Source organism: Heterodontus francisci, chromosome 10 (genome assembly GCF_036365525.1).
Source record: "Heterodontus francisci isolate sHetFra1 chromosome 10, sHetFra1.hap1, whole genome shotgun sequence".
NCBI lineage: Eukaryota > Metazoa > Chordata > Chondrichthyes > Heterodontiformes > Heterodontidae > Heterodontus > Heterodontus francisci.
In genome coordinates this window covers 53,326,076-53,346,480 of record NC_090380.1, presented here as the reverse complement: position 1 = coordinate 53,346,480, position 20,405 = coordinate 53,326,076, and the positions used below count along the sequence as shown (strand labels likewise).

General features: G+C 43.9%; 1 protein-coding gene across 1 annotated transcript in view; it reads left to right on the top strand.

The window, feature by feature from the left end:
* Window positions 1–3,614: 3,614 nt before the first annotated feature.
* The window catches only part of LOC137374121 (organic solute transporter subunit alpha-like), a 56,283-nt gene continuing 39,492 nt past the window's right edge, over window positions 3,615–20,405 (top strand). The window contains exon 1 of the mRNA XM_068039886.1: window positions 3,615–3,960. Coding sequence (XP_067895987.1) covers window positions 3,885–3,960 — 76 coding nt within the window. The 5' untranslated portion in view covers window positions 3,615–3,884. The remainder of the gene's footprint in view (window positions 3,961–20,405) is intronic.

Sequence of the window (20,405 nt, the reverse complement as noted above, 5' to 3'; positions counted from 1 at the left end):
AGCAGCCTGAAATGACAAACCAACAACTAATCTGCAAGTTCTGCATTATCCCCTTAAATAAGGCTGGTGAGGGGTCCTTCCTGCTAGTTAGTGCCACATGTTGCTGGGCCTAAACTGGAAATCAGTCCAAGAAGTGTAGGACCCTTATTTAAATAAGATAGTCATTATTTTAAATACTTATGATGTATGCTCCTGACACCAACAGAAAAGGCCAATCCAAAATGGCAGGTAGCTCACATGTGACTAGGAATTGTGCATGCTTCCTACCCACCATATAGGAAGCTTAGTAGGTTGCTTAGCAGCTGAAAAACAGGTATGGCGTGATTGAATTCCTAGGCCATAAATGTGCGATTGTAAGTTTCTCTTTTCTTTCATACCCAAATTACCACTCTTCCATTTTATTTTACCTATCTCTTTCATTGACTATATACTCCAGAAATCACTTTTGGCATAAACCTTGATTCTAACAGCAGTATGCAGTAATTCTGGGTACTGCCTGTGCGGAGTTTGCAAGTTCTCCCTGTGACCGCGTGGGTTTCCTCCCACAGCCAAAGACTTGCAGGTTGATAGGTAAATTGGCCATTGTAAATTGCCCCTAGTGTAAGTAGACGGTTGGGAATATGGGATTACTGTAGGGTTAGTATAAATGGGTGGTTGTTGGTCAGCAAAGACTTGGTGGGCCGAAGGGCCTGTTTCAGTGCTGTATCTCTAAATAAATAAATAATAAAAAAATAAATAAATAAACGGCTAGCAATGTGATGGGTGCAGTCTAGTGCTCTCTTACCACATGACTTCCCCCTTTCTAAAATTGTTGTGGAAGTATTGAATGTGCCTTGCTGAACTTAAGGCATGCATAAGCTCTATTGCCTACGCAGTTACCAGTATAATCATTCATTAAGGGTTTAGTATGGCAAATTACAAATTTCACATGCTGTGGCTGAGCCAAGTTCTCAAGTATTGGGATCCTGAAGTGAACTGCTGTTTCGAGCGTCTGCTGATAGCAAGTTCAGTGCTTGCTGGCACTTGACATCGCTGTGTAAGATATGCAGGAACAGTGAATGATTGTCAAGTGACATCAAGAGCATACCGTCCACACCTGCCATTGTGGCACCTATTGGAATTGCAAGACCAGGCAAAGCCACTTGGCAATGACAGAATAGCACTGCCTTTAAAGGTTGACAGTTAGCAGGGAAGCAATTACATAGTTGATCCATTTGTTCAGGATAATCTGTTGTTAACCTTGCCCATAATGATGACACTGCCATTATCCATCATGGCAACAACAACCCTCAATTTTTATGGCTCCAGCTCCTTCTAGACTACCACAGACAAGTCAAAGAGATGCAGATGCTTTATTCAAGAGGTTGAGCGCCTCCATCTTCTTTCCCACTGACCAGAAATAACAGCTTGCCAGGACTGCCTAATTTTATCACACTGTTGATTTTGCTAAAGTACAGGATGGCTGATGGCCCCCATTTTGCCGCTTATCCATTATTCAAACACCTACAGGAACAGAGTGGGATTCTACTCTGTCAATATCATGCAGGTCAATATTCAGTTCCCAAGAAGCAGCCACGATGCTTTCATTTTAAGCCAGGCAAATTTGAATATGAGAGGAGACTAGAAAAGTGGCTCCTGGAAGATCAAGACAACCATTTTCAGGCCTGGCTAATCACACCTTTATCACAAACTTTGAATGGAACCTTAGAAGGGAACTATAATGCCCCCCAAAAAAATTAAATCTCAAATCTGAACCCAACTGGCTTGATCCCAGTTTTAATGGGGGTGGGCAGGTAGCTAACCCGCTCCCAGGAGACGGATTGTTCATTTAAATATTTTTAGGAGGCTGCACATTCAGATTTTAGCTCCGTTTTATATTTAACCCTAAGTTTCTCAGGCGTCAGAAAACCCTGCAGATAAAGGGAGGCAAGGACAGGTGCACGGAAGGGTTAAGTGCCTTTCCAGCACTGCTTGTGGACAAGGAGTGCTTCTTCCTAGCCCCGCAAGCTAACCTGTTTTCCTTGCTATGAGTGGACGATCTGCCTTCAATCGGATTGCCCACCACCACAATATCACTGACACACCCGGATCACAGACACCCATCACAATGACCACCGACCTGCCCCGTGATCACCAAACCCCCCCACCCCCAGTTATCACCAACCCTCCTGCAATCACCAACCACCCCTGCAATCTGCGATTACTGAAAACCCCCGTGATTATTGACCATCCCCCCACAATCATTGACCTCTCCCCACAATCATTGACTCCTTCCTCAGTCATCGACCAAACCCCACAATCATCAACCTTCCCCGACAATCAACAGCCCCCCTCAATCACCGACCACCAGCACCCTCGCGATCATTGTCCTCCACCCTGCAATCACCAACACGCCCCCCAAAGTCTGTCCCTTCCCACCAAACCCCATCTCTACCCCTGATCTGTCTCTAAACCCCCATGATCACCCCGCAGCAATAAAAGCCATTCTGTACCTACCCCTCCCCATCTCTGCCTCAAGTCCCACAAACTTACCTGCTCCTCAACTGCAACCTCTGCTGGAGTGTCCCCCAACCGCTAGGGAGCCAAGTCTGTTTAAAAATAAATCTTCTGGTTAGGAAACTGGCATACTCTTCCCCTGCTTGCAAATCTCACCCCAGTGGGGTGTGATTTGATAGAAGTATTCAAACTCACGAGGGATCTATACCGAGTAGATAGAGAGAAACTGTTCCCTTTGGTGGAAGTGTTTTTAGTTTTTTAGTTTAGAGATACAGCACTTTAACAGGCCCTTCGGCCCACCGAGTCTGTGCCGACCATCAACCACCCATTTATACTAATCCTACACTAATCCCGTATTCCTATCACATCCCCACCTGTCCCTATATATTTCCCTACCACCTACCTATACTAGGGGCAATTTATGATGGCCAATTAACCTATCAACCTGCAAGTCTTTGGCATGTGGGAGGAAATCGGAGCACCCGGAGGAAACCCACGCAGACACAGGGAGAACTTGCAAACTCCGCACAGGCAGTACCCAGAATCGAACCCGGGTCCCTGGAGCTGTGAGGCTGCAGTGCTAACCACTGCGCCACTGTTGCGAACCAGAAAATACCGATTTGTGATTGGCAAAAGAAGCAGCGGCAACATGAGGAAAAACTTTTTCACCTAGTCGGGGGTTAGGACCTGGAATGCATTGTCTGAGAGTGTGATGGAGGGAGATTCAATCAAGGCCTTCAAGATAGAACTGGATAATTATCTGGACAAAAAAATTTGCATGGCCATGGTGAAAGGGCAGGAGAGTGGGACGAGGTGAGTTGCTCTTGCAGAGACAAAACAGGCTGAATGGCCTCCTTCTGTACTGTAACCATTCTATGATTCTGTGATTCTATGCGATATAATTTAATTGTATTCACCTAGAAGCAACACTTAAAAAGTTAACAGATTGATGGGTCTTTGTCAAAGTTGTTTTTGAGTTAGCTGTAACATTACTGGGCAGAGCTATGTATCAATAGGCAATCTGTTGCCGCTAACGTGGTTTGTTGGAGGTCTTAGGAAATACTGCACTATTGGCCACTTTCACTTGGATCACCTGTACTTTTCCTGCCATATAGTCAGTGACCCATTTTCTTCTTTCGCTGCCGGGAGAGGCGGGGTTGGCATTTCAGTTTTAAGAGTTTGTAATCTCCAGATTGCTTTACAGCTTTGATACTTGATGTTTATCTCCTGAAGAGCTCCTGAGAACGAAGAATGAATCAAGGTGTGGGGAACGCTGGAGCAGATCGACAGTGTGCAATTACAGGCAGACTGGTTGGGAAAGCGGCGCGGAGCCCAGAGTCTCAGTCTGTCTTCTGAATCATAACAGAAAGTTAGTGTGTGTTGGAGAAATGACTGACGGGGCAAACCAGAGCCTGGACCTTTACTGCGACTCCAGCCCACCCAAAGCCTTGGATGTTTTAAAACGTGAGTAAACAAATTGATTTTAATTCCGTTTTTGCCGGCATAATCCATGATTATTGGGATTTGTGAATCAGCCACTGGCAAGAAAATGAAGATGCTGCTAACTCCTCCAGTTCTCAAAGAGGCTGCACTCAAACTGACCATGTAAAGTAGACTGGAAGTTCGCACTGACCTCAAGATGACCAGAGCAGCAGAGAGCCGGGCCCCGAATTGAAGTCCGTCCAATGTGATGGAGGGTGAAAGAGGCCGGCGGCTCAGCCGCTGCTTCCCCGGCCCCGGGAAAGACTCGATGGCGCAGGCGGCACTGGCTGAGGAGCGGAGCTGATGCGGGGAGGGGATGGGACGGGCAGTTCTGAGGCTGCAGTTAGAAGAAAACTCACGGGCTTTCTGAGCTCAGGGGCATTGCTTATTTTCCGGCCTCGATGTGATGAAAGGCAGGAACTTTGCTAGACCAGCACAAGTAAATCAACCCAGTCATACAGTAATAACACAGCGGCACAGTGGCGCGCACCGCAGCCTCGTAGTTCCAGCAACCCGGGTTCAGTTCTGGGTATTGCAGAGTTTGCAAGTTCTCCCTGTGTCTCCGTGGGTGTCCGCCGGATGCTCCGGTTTCCTCCCACCTCCAAAAGACTTGCAGGTTGATAAGTAAATTGGCCATTGTAAATTGCCCCTAGTGTAGGTAAGTGGTAGGAGAATATGGGATTAATGTAGGATTAGTATAAATGGGTGGTTGTTGGTCGGCACAGACTCGGTGGGCCGAAGGGCCTGTTTCAGTGCTGTATCTATAAATAAATAAAAATAAACAGCACATACAATTTTAGCTCTGAACCGTTCAGGAGCAACGATTTCTTTTCTGTCCTTATAAGATTTTTTGTGAGAATAAGCCCTTCATCTATCACAGGATATGCTATTGCAGTTTATACAGCAGGTCAAGGGTTAACTGAACTTCTGTACCTTGTCAGTACTGTAACTTACTTCAAGATCGTTCTAATGGTGCAATCAGCAAGTAGTAAGGATACATTTACAACAGTTCCGAAGAAGGGTCACTGACCCGAAACGTTAACTCTGCTTCTCTTTCCACAGATGCTGCCAGACCTGCTGAGTGATTCCAGCATTTCTTGTTTTTGTTTTACATTTACAACTCAACTGTCAGTATGAAGTGGTTTTGTTTGGCACCTAGCTGCAGTTCCCTTGTGACTGCAGCCTGAATCTGCTGTCGAAACCTGATCAAATACTGCAACCTGGTGGAGTGAGACTCCTGGGGCTGAATTTTGTGGCTGATGATGAAATCTTGCAGCCGGGGCTGATGGTGGGAACTGGGGTGGCATATTACCAGTGGCAGCCAATTAAGATGCTGCTGCTGGGGTTGCAGTCCAGTTAAGGATGGCAGCGGGCCCCCAAGAGCTGCCGCACAATCAAAGGGCCAGCAGCTCAGCAGCCCCAACTCTGTAGGTGCATCAAGCGATGCATTTGTTACAATTCAATTTTCAACTGGCTTTTTAGTTGAAGACAGTCTGTTCTAATAGAACACACACAGGCAGCTGGTGTTGGAACCTGAAAGAAGAGATCTCAGCCATTTAAACTGAAGGAAGAGAATTTAGTCTGTTTATTTATTATCTCTCAAAATTCTAAAAAGTCAAGCCAAAACAGAGATCTCTGATAATTTAAACTGAAGGAAGAAAAGCATCACTTACTGCTGGAATTAGACTACGGACTGTTCTACTGTGGAAGAACCTTTTTTCCCCATTGGATGGCTGTGAGGACTTCAAGCAACATTAGACTGTAAATTTGCAAGGACTCTAATTTTTTCTATTTTAAATGTTTATATCTTCGTACTGTTGAAGAGTTCAGTTTTTCTGATTAAACAGTTAATTTGCTGATTTAAAGACACCTGGTTTGTTAGCCTCATTCAGGGGTTAATAGATGGTACAATTTGGCTGGGTCTTTCTTTAATTTGTAAAGTTTTAAATGATATGTTAGGCGATCTGTGAAGGGATGGGATTGAATTTCTCCCACCACAATCAGAATTGTATATTTTTATTGGGGGCTTTGATTGGAGTGGTCGGTCATAACATATTAATTGGGGGCTCGTCCGGCATTTGAATCACATATTAATTCGGTTTCTCATCCAATATTAGAATAACATATTAATTGGGGGCTCGCTCGGGATTTGAATCATATTAATTGGGTGTTTCATCCGGGATTTGAATCACATATTAATTGGGGGCTCGCTCGGGATTTGATTCGCATATTAATTGGATTTCTGGATTTGAATCATATCTTAATTGGGGGCTTGCTTGCAATTGAATCATATTTAATTCGGTAGCTTACGTCTAGGATCAGAATCAGACTAATTTGGAGGGCTCACATTTGGAATCATAGTAACTACTAGTCTCTGGGATAACATTTAAATTGGGGTCCTGCGTTTGGTATCATATTAATTGCTCTCATGTCTGGGATCATAGCAATTGGAAACTCTATTCTTGGGATCTAAATCTGACAATAATTACATAGAAATTAAAAGAACCAAGTCTCTTGTAGAATAAGTACAGTCTATACCATTGTTATGGCATTAATGGTTGTAGCAGAGTTTTTGGGAAAGCAGAATGTTTCCCTGAGTGACTTGATAACTTTAACTAAGAACAAATTAACAGAATTGGCAGCAAAATTGGCATTGGAATTGGAATCAGGTGCCAAAAAAGCAGAGATAATTGACATAATAGCTAAACATCTGGAATTAGTAGAAGAGGATGATGATGATAATGATACAGATGAAGGGCAATACAAGGAACAAGAAAGGGAATACAAGAGATATGAAGGTAGTAGGTCCGAGAGTTATGCAGTGGTATTGGCTAGGATTCAGAAATGAAAAAACTTGAGGCAGAAAAAGAATTAAGAAAACTTGAATTGGGAAAAGAGGAAAGGGAGAAAGAGAGAGCATTTCGGAGAGAAAGTGAAAGAGAAGAGAGGGAATTTAAGTTAAAAGAGATGGAACTAAGACAAAAAAGTAGTCTTGAATCCAGGGAAAATTCAGGTCAGGAAGAATCTGAGTTTAGGTCAGGACCCAGCGAGAAGTTGTTTAAATTTATACAGGCTCTTCCTAAATTCGAGGAAAGGGATGTAGAGGCATTTTTCATATCCTTTGAAAAAATATCCAAACAGATGAAATGGCCGAGAGAGAGCTGGACATTGCTTATTCAGGGCAGGCTGGTAGGCAGATCTCATGAAGCTTATACCATGCTTTCTGAAGAGGCTTCTGCAGATTATGAGATGGCAGTTTAGGAACTTACGGAGATTGACTGGGCAGACATATTTAGAATATGAGAGGGTGAAGCAAATGAATTTTGACCATTGAAAACAGGCATTAAAGATAGCAACCACATATGAGAACCATCTAGAATTGATTCTCTTAGAAGAGTTTAAAAATTCCATTCCTTCAGTAGTGAGAACTTGAAAGTTTTGAAAGCTAGGCAAGCAGCAGAGATTGCTGATGATTTTGAGCTCCTGAATAAACTTATTTTGTCCTTCACCCCCATAAACCCGAGAAGGATAGAAAGTGAGAGAGTGAAAGGAAGGCAAGTAGCCGGGGACAAGAAGGAACAGCTGGGAATGCCCCAGGATCACCTCCTCAGGTCAGAAAGGAAGGTGCTGAGGATAGAAGTGAGGTTCGCAAGCCAAAGTGTTACCATTGCAACAAAACGGGTCATCTTTAACAACAGCTCTGAATGTGAAACCAGATGCTAAAACTAAAAGGAGTGTAGAGGATAAGAATAAAAAACCTGAGTGTTATAATAATTTTTTTTCAAAGGGGAGAATAACTCCGGAGGGAGGTAGAGGAGCAGATATGTAGACAGATTTTGGAAAGATGTAAAGGTAACAGGGTTGTAGTGGTGGGTGATTTTAACTTCCCCAATATTGACTGGGACTAACTTAGTGCTAGGGGATTGGATGGGGCAGAATTTGTGAGGAGCATCCAGGAGGGCTTCTTGAAACAGTATGTAGATAGTCCAACTAGGGATGGGGCCATTCTGGACCTGGTATTGGGGAATGAGCCCGGCCAGGTGGTCGAAGTTTCAGTAGGGGAGCATTTCAGGAACAGTGACTATAATTCCATAAGTTTTAAGGTACTTGTGGATAAGGATAAGAGTAGTCCTCGGGTGAAGGTGCTAAATTGGGGGAAGGCTAATTATAACAATATTAGGCAGGAACTGAAGAATTTAGATTGGGGGCGGCTGTTTGAGGGTAAATCAACATCTGACATGTGGGAGTCTTTCAAACGTCACCTGATTAGAATCCAGGACCAGCATGTTCCTGTGAGGAAGAAAGACCAGTTTGGCAAATTTCGGGAAGCTTGGATAACACGGGATATTGTGAGCCTAGTCAAAAAGAAAAAGGAAGCATTTGTAAGGGCTGGAAGGCTAGGAACAGATGAAGCACTTGAGGAATATAAAGACAATAGGAAGGAACTTAAGCAAGGAGTTAGGAGGGCTAAAAGGGGTCATGAAAAGTCATTGGCAAACAGGATTAAGGAAAATCCCAAGGCTTTTTATACATATATAAAGAGCAAGAGGGTAACCAGGGAAAGGGTTGGCCCACTCAAGGACAGAGATGGGAATCTATGCGTGGAGCCAGAGGAAATGGGTGAGGTGCTAAATGAGTACTTTACATCAGTATTCACCAAGGAGAAGGATTTGGTGGATGATGAGCCTAGGGAAGGGAGTGCAGATAGTCTCAGTCATCTCATTATCAAAAAGGAGGAGATGTTGGGTGTCTTGCAAAGCATTAAGGTAGATAAGTCCCCAGGGCCTGATGGGATCGACCCTAGAATACTGAGGGAGGCAAGGGAAGAAATTGCTGGGGCCTTGACGGAAATCTTTGCATCCTCATTGGCTACAGGTGAGGTCCCAGAGGACTGGAGAATAGCCAATGTTGTTCCTTTGTTTAAGAAGGGTGGCAAGGATAATCCAGGAAATTATAGGCCGGTGAGCCTTACGTCAGAGGTAGGGAAACTATTAGAGAGGATTCTTCGGGACAGGATTTACTCCCATTTGGAAACAAACGAACTTATTGGCGAGAGACAGCATGGTTTTGTGAAGGGGAGGTCGTGTCTCACTAATTTGATTGAGTTTTTTGAGGAAGTGACGAAGATGATTGATGAGGAAAGGGCGGCGGATGTTGTCTATATGGACTTTAGTAAAGCCTTTGACAAGGTCCCGCATGGCAGACTGATGCAAAAGGTGAATTCACACGGGATCAGAGGTGAGCTGGCAAGATGAATACAGAACTGGCTCAGTCACAGAAGACAGAGGGTAACAGTGGATGGGTATTTTTCTGAATGGAGGGATGTGACTAGTGGTGTTCTGCAGGGATCAGTGCTGGGACCTTTTGCTGTTTGTAGTATATATAAATGATTTGGAGGAAAATGTAGCTGGTCTGATTAGTAAGTTTGCGGACGACACAAAGGTTGGTGGAGTTGCGGATAATGATGAGGATTGTCAGAGGATACAGCAGGATATAGATCGGTTGGAGACTTGGGCGGAGAAATGGCAGATGGAGTTTAATCCGGACAAATGTGAGGTAATGCATTTTGGAAGGTCTAATGCAGGTGAGAGGTATACAGTAAATGGCAGAACCCTTAGGGGTATTGACAGGCAGAGAGATCTGGACGTACAGGTCCACAGGTCACTGAAAGTGGCAACGCAGGTGGATAAGGTAGTCAGGAAGGCATACGGCATGCTTGCCTTCATCAGTCGGGGCATAGAGTATAAAAATTGGCAAGTCATGTTGCAGCTGTACAGAACCTTAGTTAGGCCACACTTAGAGTATTGCATGCAATTCTGGTCGCCACACTACCAGAAGGACGTGGAGGCTTTGGAGAGGGTACAGAGGAGGTTTGCCAGGATGTTGCCTGGTCTGGAGGGCATTAGCTATGAGGAGAGGTTGGAAAAACTCGGATTGTTTTCACTGGAACGACGGAGGTGGAGGGGCAACATGATAGAGGTTTACAAAGTTATGAGTGGCATGGACAGAGTGGATAGTCAGAAGCTTTTTCCCAGGGTGGAAGAGTCAGTTACTAGGGGACATAGGTTTAAGGTGCGAGGGGCAAAGTTTAGAGGGGATGCGCGAGGCAAGTTTTTTTACACAGAGGGTGGTGAGTGCCTGGAACTTGCTGCCAGGGGAGGTGGTGGAAGCAGATACGATAGCGACGTTTAAGAGACATCTTGACAAATATATGAATAGGGAGGGAATAGAGGAATATGGGTCCCGGAAGTGCAGAAGGTGTTAGTTTCAGCAGGCATCAAGATCGGCGCAGGCTTGGAGGGCCGAATGGCCTGCGCTGTACTGTTCTTTGTTCTTTATAAGTGAGGCAGGAAAACCTATCATTATACTCAGGGACACAGGAGCAGCCAAAAAACTCTTGCTGGGGAATGATATGAGGTTTCCACCAGAGAATGCCTTGAATGCTACAGTTTTAGTATATGGAATTGGTAAGGTGTGTATACCCATACCATTGTATAAAGTACGCCTAGAGAATGACTTAATATCTGGGATAGTAACTGTAGGTGTTGTCCACAGTTTACCAGTAAAGGGAATTGATTTACTCCAAGGAAATGATTTGGCTGGATCAAAAGTATCAGTTTCTCCGACAGTTACAGAGGAACCATGTGAAATTAAGGAAATGGAGCAATTACAGGAACAAGTTCCGGGAATATTTCCTGCGTGTGTCGTAACTCGAGCAATGGCTAAACAGGATCCATTGTCAGAGGTAAAAGGGGCACCACAAATAGATAGCCAAGTATCTGAAACCTTATTTGGGTATTTATATAATCCAAATGAGATGTTTAACAGATCGTCTATCATTGCAGCACAGCAAGCTGATCCAGAGATCTAGCGAATAGCACAGACGACTCTATCAGAAGCTGAGCTGAAAGGAGTTCTGGAAGGCTATTATATGGCAAATGGGGTTTTGAGGAGGAAATGGAGACCGCCTCATAGGCCTGCCGATGAAGACTGGACAAATAGTGCTTCCACCTTAATATCGACAAGGATTATTAAGGTAAGCACACGACATTCCTTTTGCAGGACATTGGGGAATTGGGAAGACCAAATCACACATAAGCAAACATTATTACTGGCCAGGTCTTACAAAGGATGTCAGACAATTTTTTAGGACATGCCATACCTGTCAAATGGTGGGAAAACCATAACCTACCGTAAAACCAGGGAATGAAGTATTAGTGTTGTTACCGTCACAGGGTGAACCATTGAAAGCACTGTTCAGTGGCCCATATAGAGTGATCAAAAGAGTGGTAAGGTAGATTACTTGATTGACACTCCTGATCGCTGGAAGAAGAACCGGTTGTCTCACATTAATATGCTCAAACAATATTACAGCAGTGAGGAGGATAAGCCAGTACATGTATGTCAGGTAATGGGGACGGTTGAGAAGGAAAAGGATAGTGAGGATGAGGCATGAGCAGGCTTAGGAAATTCTCAGATTGAACCTCCCAACTATCATAGAGTCATAGAATCATAGAATCGTACAGCATAGAAACAGGCCTTGCGGCCCACTGCGTCCATGCCAACCATAATGCCTAGCTATACTAATCCCACCTGCCTGCATTAATTCCATAACTCTCTATGCCTTGCTTATTCAAGTACCTGTCCAGATGCCTCTTAAATATCGCTACTGTTCCTGCCTCCACCACCTCCTCAGGCAGCTCATTCCAGATACCCACTCTTTGTGTGAAAGCTTTACCCCTTTGATCCCCTTTAAACCTCCTCCCTCTCACCTTAAATCTATGCCCTCTAGTTTTAGTCACCCCTACCATGGGAAACAGACTCTGGCTATCTACCCTATCTATGCCTCGCATAATTTTATATACCTCTATCATGTCCCCTCTCAGCCTCCTTCGCTCCAGGGAAAACAGACCCAGCCTATCCAATCTCTCTTTATAACTCAAGCCCTCCAAACCAGGCAACATCCTTGTGAATCTTTTCTGCACCCTCTCTAGCTTAATCACATCTTTCCTGTAGTGCGGCGACCAGAACTGCACACAGTACTCCAAATGCGGCCTAACCAATGTTATGTACAACTGTAACATGACGTCCCAACTCTTGTACTCAATGCCTCGGCCGATGAAGGCAAGCATGCCATACGCCTTCTTCACCACCCTGTCTACCTGTGTTGCCACTTTCAGGGAACTATGAACTTGCACCCCAAGGTCTCTCTGCTCAAGAACACTCCCCAGGGCCCTGCCATTCACTGTATATGTACTGCTCTGGTTTAACTTCCCAAAATGCATCACTTCACACTTGTCTGCGTTCAATTCCATTTGCCGCTCCCTTGCCCACTTTCTCAGTTGATCTATATCCTGTTATAACCTGAGACAACCTTCTTCATTGTCCACTATACCACCAATTTCGGTGTCATCTGCAAACCTACTAATCATGCCCTTTACATTCACATCCAAGTCAATAATATATATGACAAACAACAGAGGGCCCAGCACCGATCCCTGTGGCACACCACTGGTCACCGGCCTCCAATCTGAAATACAACCCTCCATTACCACCCTCTGCCTCCTATCACCAAGCCAATTATGTATCCAATTGGCTAGCTGACACTGGATCCCATGTGTTCGAACCTTCTAGACCAGCCTACCATGCGAGACCTTGTCAAAGGCCAATTAGCGAATGTAGAATGGCTAGAAAAATTAAACCATAGGCTTTTACACTTCGAGGCAAAACAGCGTGAAGTCCTAACCAGGGTTTTCACAACGTTTCAAAAAGTTTGTCGGGATAAGCCAGGATGTACAATCTTAGCCACACATGATGTGGGTATAGGGGGAACCATTCCTTTAAAATGACATCCTTGTTGCTTAGATCCAGCCAGACAGACCCAAATGGAAGCAGAGGTACAATGCATGCTGAAGGACAGCTTAGATGAACCTAGTCAGAACAGCTGGAACTCGCAGATGGTCTTGATGTCTAAACCTGGTGGGTCAGCTCAAACTTGCATAGACTCTAGAAAATTAACTGTGGTAAAGAAGGCAGACTCCAATCCAAATTCTCATTTAAAGGACTGTAAGGACAGTGTGGGCAACACAATGTGTCTTAAAGAGACAGATGTGTTGGAGGGATACTGTCAAATTCCTTTGACACCCCAGGGTAAGAAAAAATCAGCTTCTTTTACACCAGACAGGGTTTTTCAGTGTCAAGTGATGCCACACAGGTTAAGGGGTACTCGTGTAACTTCTCAGAGAATAGTAAACCCAATAGTGGTCAGTGCTTCTAGCTGTACAGTTCACCTGGTTGTGGTGATGGACAATAGGGATACTTGGAGGGAAAACATGAAACAATTGGAAGACTATGCTTGGAAATTTAAAAATGGGTTAATTGGAACAAGCTTTTGAAAATTTAAAGCCGAAATGTTCTGGTGGAACGTGTTGCTGTAGTCTAAACATTTTTTTAGAAAATTGCATATCTGTAAATGCGTGGGAAAAAAAATGTTAGCGTTTTCTTCAATTTGTACTTTTTTTACCCATTGTAATGAAACGCATTCCAGGAATGGCATTTCATTCCACTAGGGACAGAGGTGTCATGGTCCTGTAGTTTTTTTTTTCTCCGGGGAATATGTGGTGTGCCTCTGAGGCTTGCAAGGGATCAGTACTGCTTTAAGAACCAGCAAGCCTCCAGAGCTGAGAAAGTGCATTTTTGGTTGCCATTGGATACAGCCATTTGGAGACTGCAATTCAAAGGGTGCTTTCTCGTTACCTTGGATACAGCCACTTGGACCAAGCATCAAGGGATATATATGTTACAATTCAATTTTGAGCTGGCTTTTCAGTTGAAGACAGTCTGTTCTAACAGAACACACACAGGCAGCTGGTGTTGACACCTGAAAGAAGAGCTCTCAGCCATTTAAACTGAAGGAAGAGAATTTAGTCTGCTTAATTATTATTATCTCTCAAAATTTTAAAAAGTCAAGCCAAAACAGAGATCTGTGATAATTTAATGTGAGGGAAGAAAAGCATCACTTACTCCTGGAATTAGACTATGGACTGTTCTACTGTGGAAGAACCTTTCTTCCCCATCGGACGGCTGTGAGGACTTCAAGCAACAGTGGACTGTAAATTTTCAAGGACTCTAATTTTTTCTATTTCAAATGTTGTTTATATCTTCATAGTATTTAAGAATTTAGGTATTCTAATTAAACAGTTAATTTGTTGATTTAAAGATACCTGGTTTGGTTAGCCTCATTCGGGGGTTAATTGATGGTACAATTTGGCTGGGTCTTTCCTTAATCTGGAAAGTTTTAAATGGTATGTTAGGTGATGTGTGGAGGGATGGGATGGGATTGAATTAACAGTGCGTTTCTCCCACCACAATCAGAATCATATATTTTGATTGGGAGCTTTGACTGGAGCGGTCGATCCTAACACTATGCCCCCTCGTCACTGACCTCTCTGCTAAGGTAAATAGACCCTTCACATCCACTCAGTCCAGGTCCCTCACAATTTCGTACATTTCAATCAGATCTCCCCCCCAGCCTTCTCTGTTCCAAGGGGAACAACCCCAGCCTATCCAATCTTTCCTCATAATTTCATTTTACCAGTCCTGGCAACATCCTTGTAAATCTCCTCTGTACCCTCTCTAGTGCAATTACATCCTTTCTGTAATGAGGTGACCAGAACTGCACACAGTATTCAAGTTGTGGCCTAACCAGTGATTTATACAATTCCAGCATAACCTCCCTGCTCTTATATTCTCTACCTTGGCTAATAAAGGAAAGGATTCCATATGCCTTCTTAACCACCTTATCGACTTGTTCTGCTACCTTTAGGGATCTGTGAACATTCACTCCAAGGTCCCTCACTTCCTCTACACCTCTCAGTAATCTCCTGTTAATCATGTCTTCCTTTGCCTTGTATGACCTCGTCAAATGCATCACCTCACTCCTCTTCGAGTTGAATTCAATTTGCCATTTTTCTGCCCATCTGACCAGACCTTCAATATCTTCCTGCAGTCTACAGTTATCCTCCTCGCTATCAATCGCACAATCAATCTTTGTGTCGTCTGTAAACTTCTTGATCATGCACCCTACATTTACCTACAAGTCATTAATATATACCACAAAAAGCAGGGGACACAGTACTGAGTCCTGGGGAACGCCACTGGAAACAGCCCTCCAGTCGCAAAAACACCCGTCTGCAGTTACGCTTTGTTTCCTGCCACTAAGGCAATTTTGTATCCATCTTGCTGCATTTCCCTGGATTCCATGGGCTTTTATTTTTTTAACCAGTCTGCCATATGGGACCTTATCAAAAGCCTCGCTAAAATCCATGTAGACCACATCGACTGCACTACCCTCATCAATCTTCCTTGTTACTTCTTCAAACAATTCGAGGAAGATCAGATGACCTCTATGGATTCACACTGTAACAAGAATGCAAATTCATCCTATAAACCATGAAACTCAAGGACAGTGTGGTTATTGAGGTGAGGCAGTAGAAAAATTAGTAATAGGAAGACGGACCATTTCTCACACTGCTGATGTGCAAGACAATTTCACCCATGATGGCTAATGTTTGTGCAACTTCTCCACCCGCTTGTAATATGTGTCTGAAGACAGGGCAACCAACAAAAGGACAGTAATCTCCAAAACAGGAGAATTTTATAGAATGAAGCAGATAGTACTTTAGAAGAGTCATGTAAAACAGAAAAGCATAATGGGACAGGAAGGGACAGAGAGATTAACAGTAGGTAGCCAAGACTAGTTTATTCATCTGGACAGGCTGTTAAACTGTGTTTTAAAATACAGAAATAACAGTATCTCTCATGGACAAAATGTCATTTGCTCACCAAAGCTAGTGACAAAATTAGATAAACACAATTACAAATAAAGAGTGCCCTTCAGTTATTCCAATAAAGCGATTCTCTTAAATTCACTGTATCACTTTCGATTCTGATTCAGCTCTGACAAGATCATTATTAACAAAGTTTTTCTGCAAAAAGTTGAGCAGTTGTTATTGCATGTATTGATCAGTTACAAAATGTTTAGTCACACTGTAAGATTGTATTCCAGATGAACCAATTTATGACCAAGCCAAATTTATTACCTGTTAGCAAAGGTGCACTTTTCACATAATGTAATTATATGATGTAGATAACTTTCAAATGACATTGACCACTCAGGTTATCTGTCCTGAAACTGGATAGTAAATGATTCACAATGCAGTTACTGATCTTTGACATACTTGTAAAACTTGTTGTTTAATTCAATTTGCAGCAAAAAATACATCAGTTAATGACTGTTTCTAACATGGTCCTTGAAACATAATAGATTTTTACTATGTCTTCCCCAACATTTTTAAAACTGCAAATGCAGCATAGCTTTTGTTAAGGCATTGTTGACCGTTCATCATATATTAAGGTTTGTTAAAGTTACACAGTTATAATTGTATTTACTAATTATTGTATATGGGTCAGCAGCATCATGTTTTTGTCAATATCACTCAGCCCCATTAGATCATTACTCTTGTATTCATGAGGAACCTAGAGTGCTGACTTGTGGAGATTCTTTGGATTTTCTTGCTTGTTTTCCCCTGAATACAAGTTCTGGAACAATGTGATTCCAAATGGATAGCAACGGAATTGCAACATTTATAAAAGGCCAGCAACTTTCAACATGTCACTGAGCTTGTGTCTCAAGTGAAAGCAATGCGTGCCTGAGCCTAGATATCGAGGCATTCCCTAAGTGACTTTTGCCATTTTAAAATGAGTTTACATAACTCAAGCCTTTAAACTTGTGTTTTAAAATAACCTAGCTGCTAGGTTATTTTAAAACACAAGGTTAAAGGCTTGGAGCAGGGGTATCCAGCCTTTTTGTGTGGGGGGAACATTACAATTTTTGTCTTACATAGGGGGCCAGTGAGATAATTTCAGAACGATAAAGGCATTAAAGATTTATCTTACTATTAATCCAAACAACAACGCATGTACATTTTTCTGAAGAAGCTGTCACGCCAACTTGCTTTGTTGAATGATAATTTTTTTAAATCCACTGACTGGAGATCTGAATTTATATTTTTGAAGACATGTTTAAAAAATGGATTAAAAAAATGACTTTTCTGGTAGTTTAGGATGGCCACCTAATTTGCAACACTCTATCCTAAATTGAAAGGCTTGTGAGGAGGGAGACGAAATGTCTGCTCATTTCCCAGCAAGAACCAAGACCCAGGAAGTTTAAAGGAACTACCTGTTCTTTTTAGCAAGAGAGAACTGATTGTGATGTGACAAGCCCCTCCCCATCTGTGATTTTAAGCCTGTGTCTCTCTGCGTCAGAGAGAGGAGAAGCTTCTGGACTCTGACACGCACAGACCCAAGTGGGCATCTTTCTGTCTCTCCATTTCAGCTTGAAAGCTTCAAATTCTGCTTGTTGACTCACCACCTTTGCATACTTTGGCTACAATCAGAAACCCTGTTGGAGGAAATCATCTGCAATTGCCGTCTCCAAGAGACCCACCAAACCAGTCATCTACCTCCTCAAGCTACAAGCCTCAGGACCACTGAATTCAGCTAGAAGCCAGCCGAATCAACAAAGCCCACAGACTGTATACCCCTTTTTCCTATGGACTCTAATTCAACCGATCTACCTTTCCCCACTCTGCAATCTATTTGTGTGTGTAAACCTCTAGTGTGTGTGTGAGTGAAAGTTGGCGCGTAGTTTATAATTTTCATTAGTTCGGTTTAGGTACATCAAGTTAACCTCTTTCTTTGTAAAACTGAAGAAATCTTGTCTGAGTGGTTCTTTTCATGATCATAGCAAGTAGTCAAACACTTACTGAATTGGCCAGTACATCCACTTTAAAAAATAACTAAATCTGTTGTGGTCAAACAAGGAGAGGGAAAAGAGGGAGCCCTTCGACCCCTCCTCACATGACTGCAACAAAGCTTTAAATGAGAAGACTAATTTATTGACTTACTTTCTGTAACTATGTTGGACACTGATTTAGTGACATACCTGGCATTGCTTTGCTTTCACAAGTAGTCAATATTTGCCCGCACACTTGTGGCGATACGGAGGATTCCGGATAGATGTCTATCTGTCAGTAGTGATCTTGATCACTCTCTCTCTCTCCCTCCTCTCTCTGTGTCTCTCACTCTGTGTGTGTCTCTCTCCCCCCACCACGTTCCCCCCTCTCTGTGTTGTCCCCGCTCTGTGTTGTCCCCGCTCTGTGTTGCCCCCGTGTTGTTCCCCACCTGTGTGGTTCTTGCTCGCTCTGTCCCCCCCCCCTCTCTCTATCCCTTCTCTGTCTCCCCTCTCTGTCTGCCTTCTCTCTCCCACACTCTGTTCCCTCTCTTTCTGTACCCCTCTCTCTATGTACTGCCCTCTCTCTCTGACTCTCTCCCCCTCTCTTTTTGTCTCTCTGTCTTTCCCCCTCTCTCTCTGCCCCCTCTCTCTGCCTCCCCTCTCTCTTCCCCCTCTCCTTCTCTGTTGACCCCCTCTCCCTCTTTCTATCTCTCCTCCCTCACTCTCTGCCCCCCTCTCTCTCTGCCCACCCCTCTCTCTCTGTCTCTCTTCCTCCTCTCTCTCTCTCTGTCCCCTCTCTCTTGCCCCTCTCTCTCTTCCCCCTCTCTTCCTGTTGACCTCGCCCTCTTTCTATCTCTCTCCCCCTCTCTCTGCCCCCCTGTCTCTCTGCCAATCCTCTCTCTGTCCCTCTCTCTGTCTCTCTTTCTCTCCCTTCTCTCTGCTCCCCTCTCTCTCTTTCTCTGTCCCTCTCTCTCTCTCGGCCCCCCATCTCTCTGTCCCCCCATCTCTCTGTTCCCCCTCTCTCTTTCGTTCACCACTCTCTCTCTCTGTCCCCCCCCAACTCTGTCACTCTCCCTATCCCCCCCTCTCTGTTCCCTCTCTGTCTCTTGCCCCCTCGCTTTGTCCCCCCTCCCCTCTCTCTCTCTCTGTCCCTTTTTCTCTGACAGTTGCAGAGAGTGGGAACTCTCAGCAGAGCAGCTTTGTGGTTGGTCAGTTTTATAAAAAATGGCAATGTCAGTTTCATAGCTGACCGTTGCTGAGAGTGGGAAGAGTGATTTCCGAACTTTGGACAGATTCGAGGTTTTCTAGCGGGCTTTTAAAAAAAAGTTCAAACCCACCAGAAAACTCCAAAGTTCGGAAACCACTGTTCCCGCTCCCAGTACCTGTCAGCTGTGCAACTGACAATGCCTTTTTTTAAAAGCTGGTCTGGAAGAAGAAGCCAATGGGAAATGTCTCATTCCTGAAATTACCAGTCATGGATCTCAAAATCTTTAACCACGAACACTGATGTCTGTGTATGGACAGGTTGCTGATCCCTGGCGGCGGCCATTGCCGCTGGACCCCTCCATGGGCCATGGAGTGTCCATAAAGGAGGTTCCCCTGACGGCACAAATAGCGGGAGCATTTTAGCCCTAGTTACAAGTTAACAGCTAGTTTAAATTTCCACTTTAAACTTCTAACAACCGACCATGCTTGTGCTTTGTTTGTGAGCTATCGGACTTTATCTCAAGTTTGGCTTCCAAATTCCTGGGCATCTCTCAAATTTAACACTATGCTTCTACACTGGACCACACTGAGAGACTCAACTGCTTTGTTTCTGATCTTCTGCACAGTTGCTTAAATTTTGAAGTAACTTTGATATGCTTAGAGCCCTTTCCCCCACCATTGCTGTTAGCTCCTGAGCCTGTGACTAGCCTCCTGGTTCTACTGATTTTTCAGTTTCAGCTACAGTGTGATATCTGGCTGGACTTCACACTCCTGGGCTGAAGTATATTTCTCCACCACCCTTGGATCTTATGGTGATCTCCAACTTTGCAACTTTTATATTTTATGCCTTGCAAGCAATTCTGCACATGTTCTGGATCTTCATTCCAATGGAATTACCCCCATCAGCACATCCTCTGATACGCTACCCTTCAAATAACTTCAGGAATTCATTCACCCTCCACACCTGTCTCCAAACTTGGCCAACAATTCAACAATGCTGCATGCCAATATCACCCTATCTCCATCAACTTTATCTCACCACCGGATCTCTCACTTAAACTCTAGACTCCCTCCTATTGTCTCCTCTCGATCCCCCATACATATCAGGATATATATATCCTAATAATCGCTATCTAACCACTTTTCTTTCTAACTGCTTTTCACTTCTTTTCTTTTACCCCTTTCTCCTGTCATCATGCCTCCTTTCATTTCTCCCTTTTTGGGTACTCTGCCCTCCCAAATCCCCACACCAACCTTTCAGTACGCCTCACCCTTCCTATTCTTCTGCTGCAATCCCACGCTTGTCTCCCTCTTAGATAAGCCTACAACTTCTCTCTGTGTCTCTCCTGGCATCCTCTTTAGGGCCCAATGAGGCACTCATGCTTTCTTGCTGAACTTCCTACCCAAAATATCTGCTGGGAGCTAG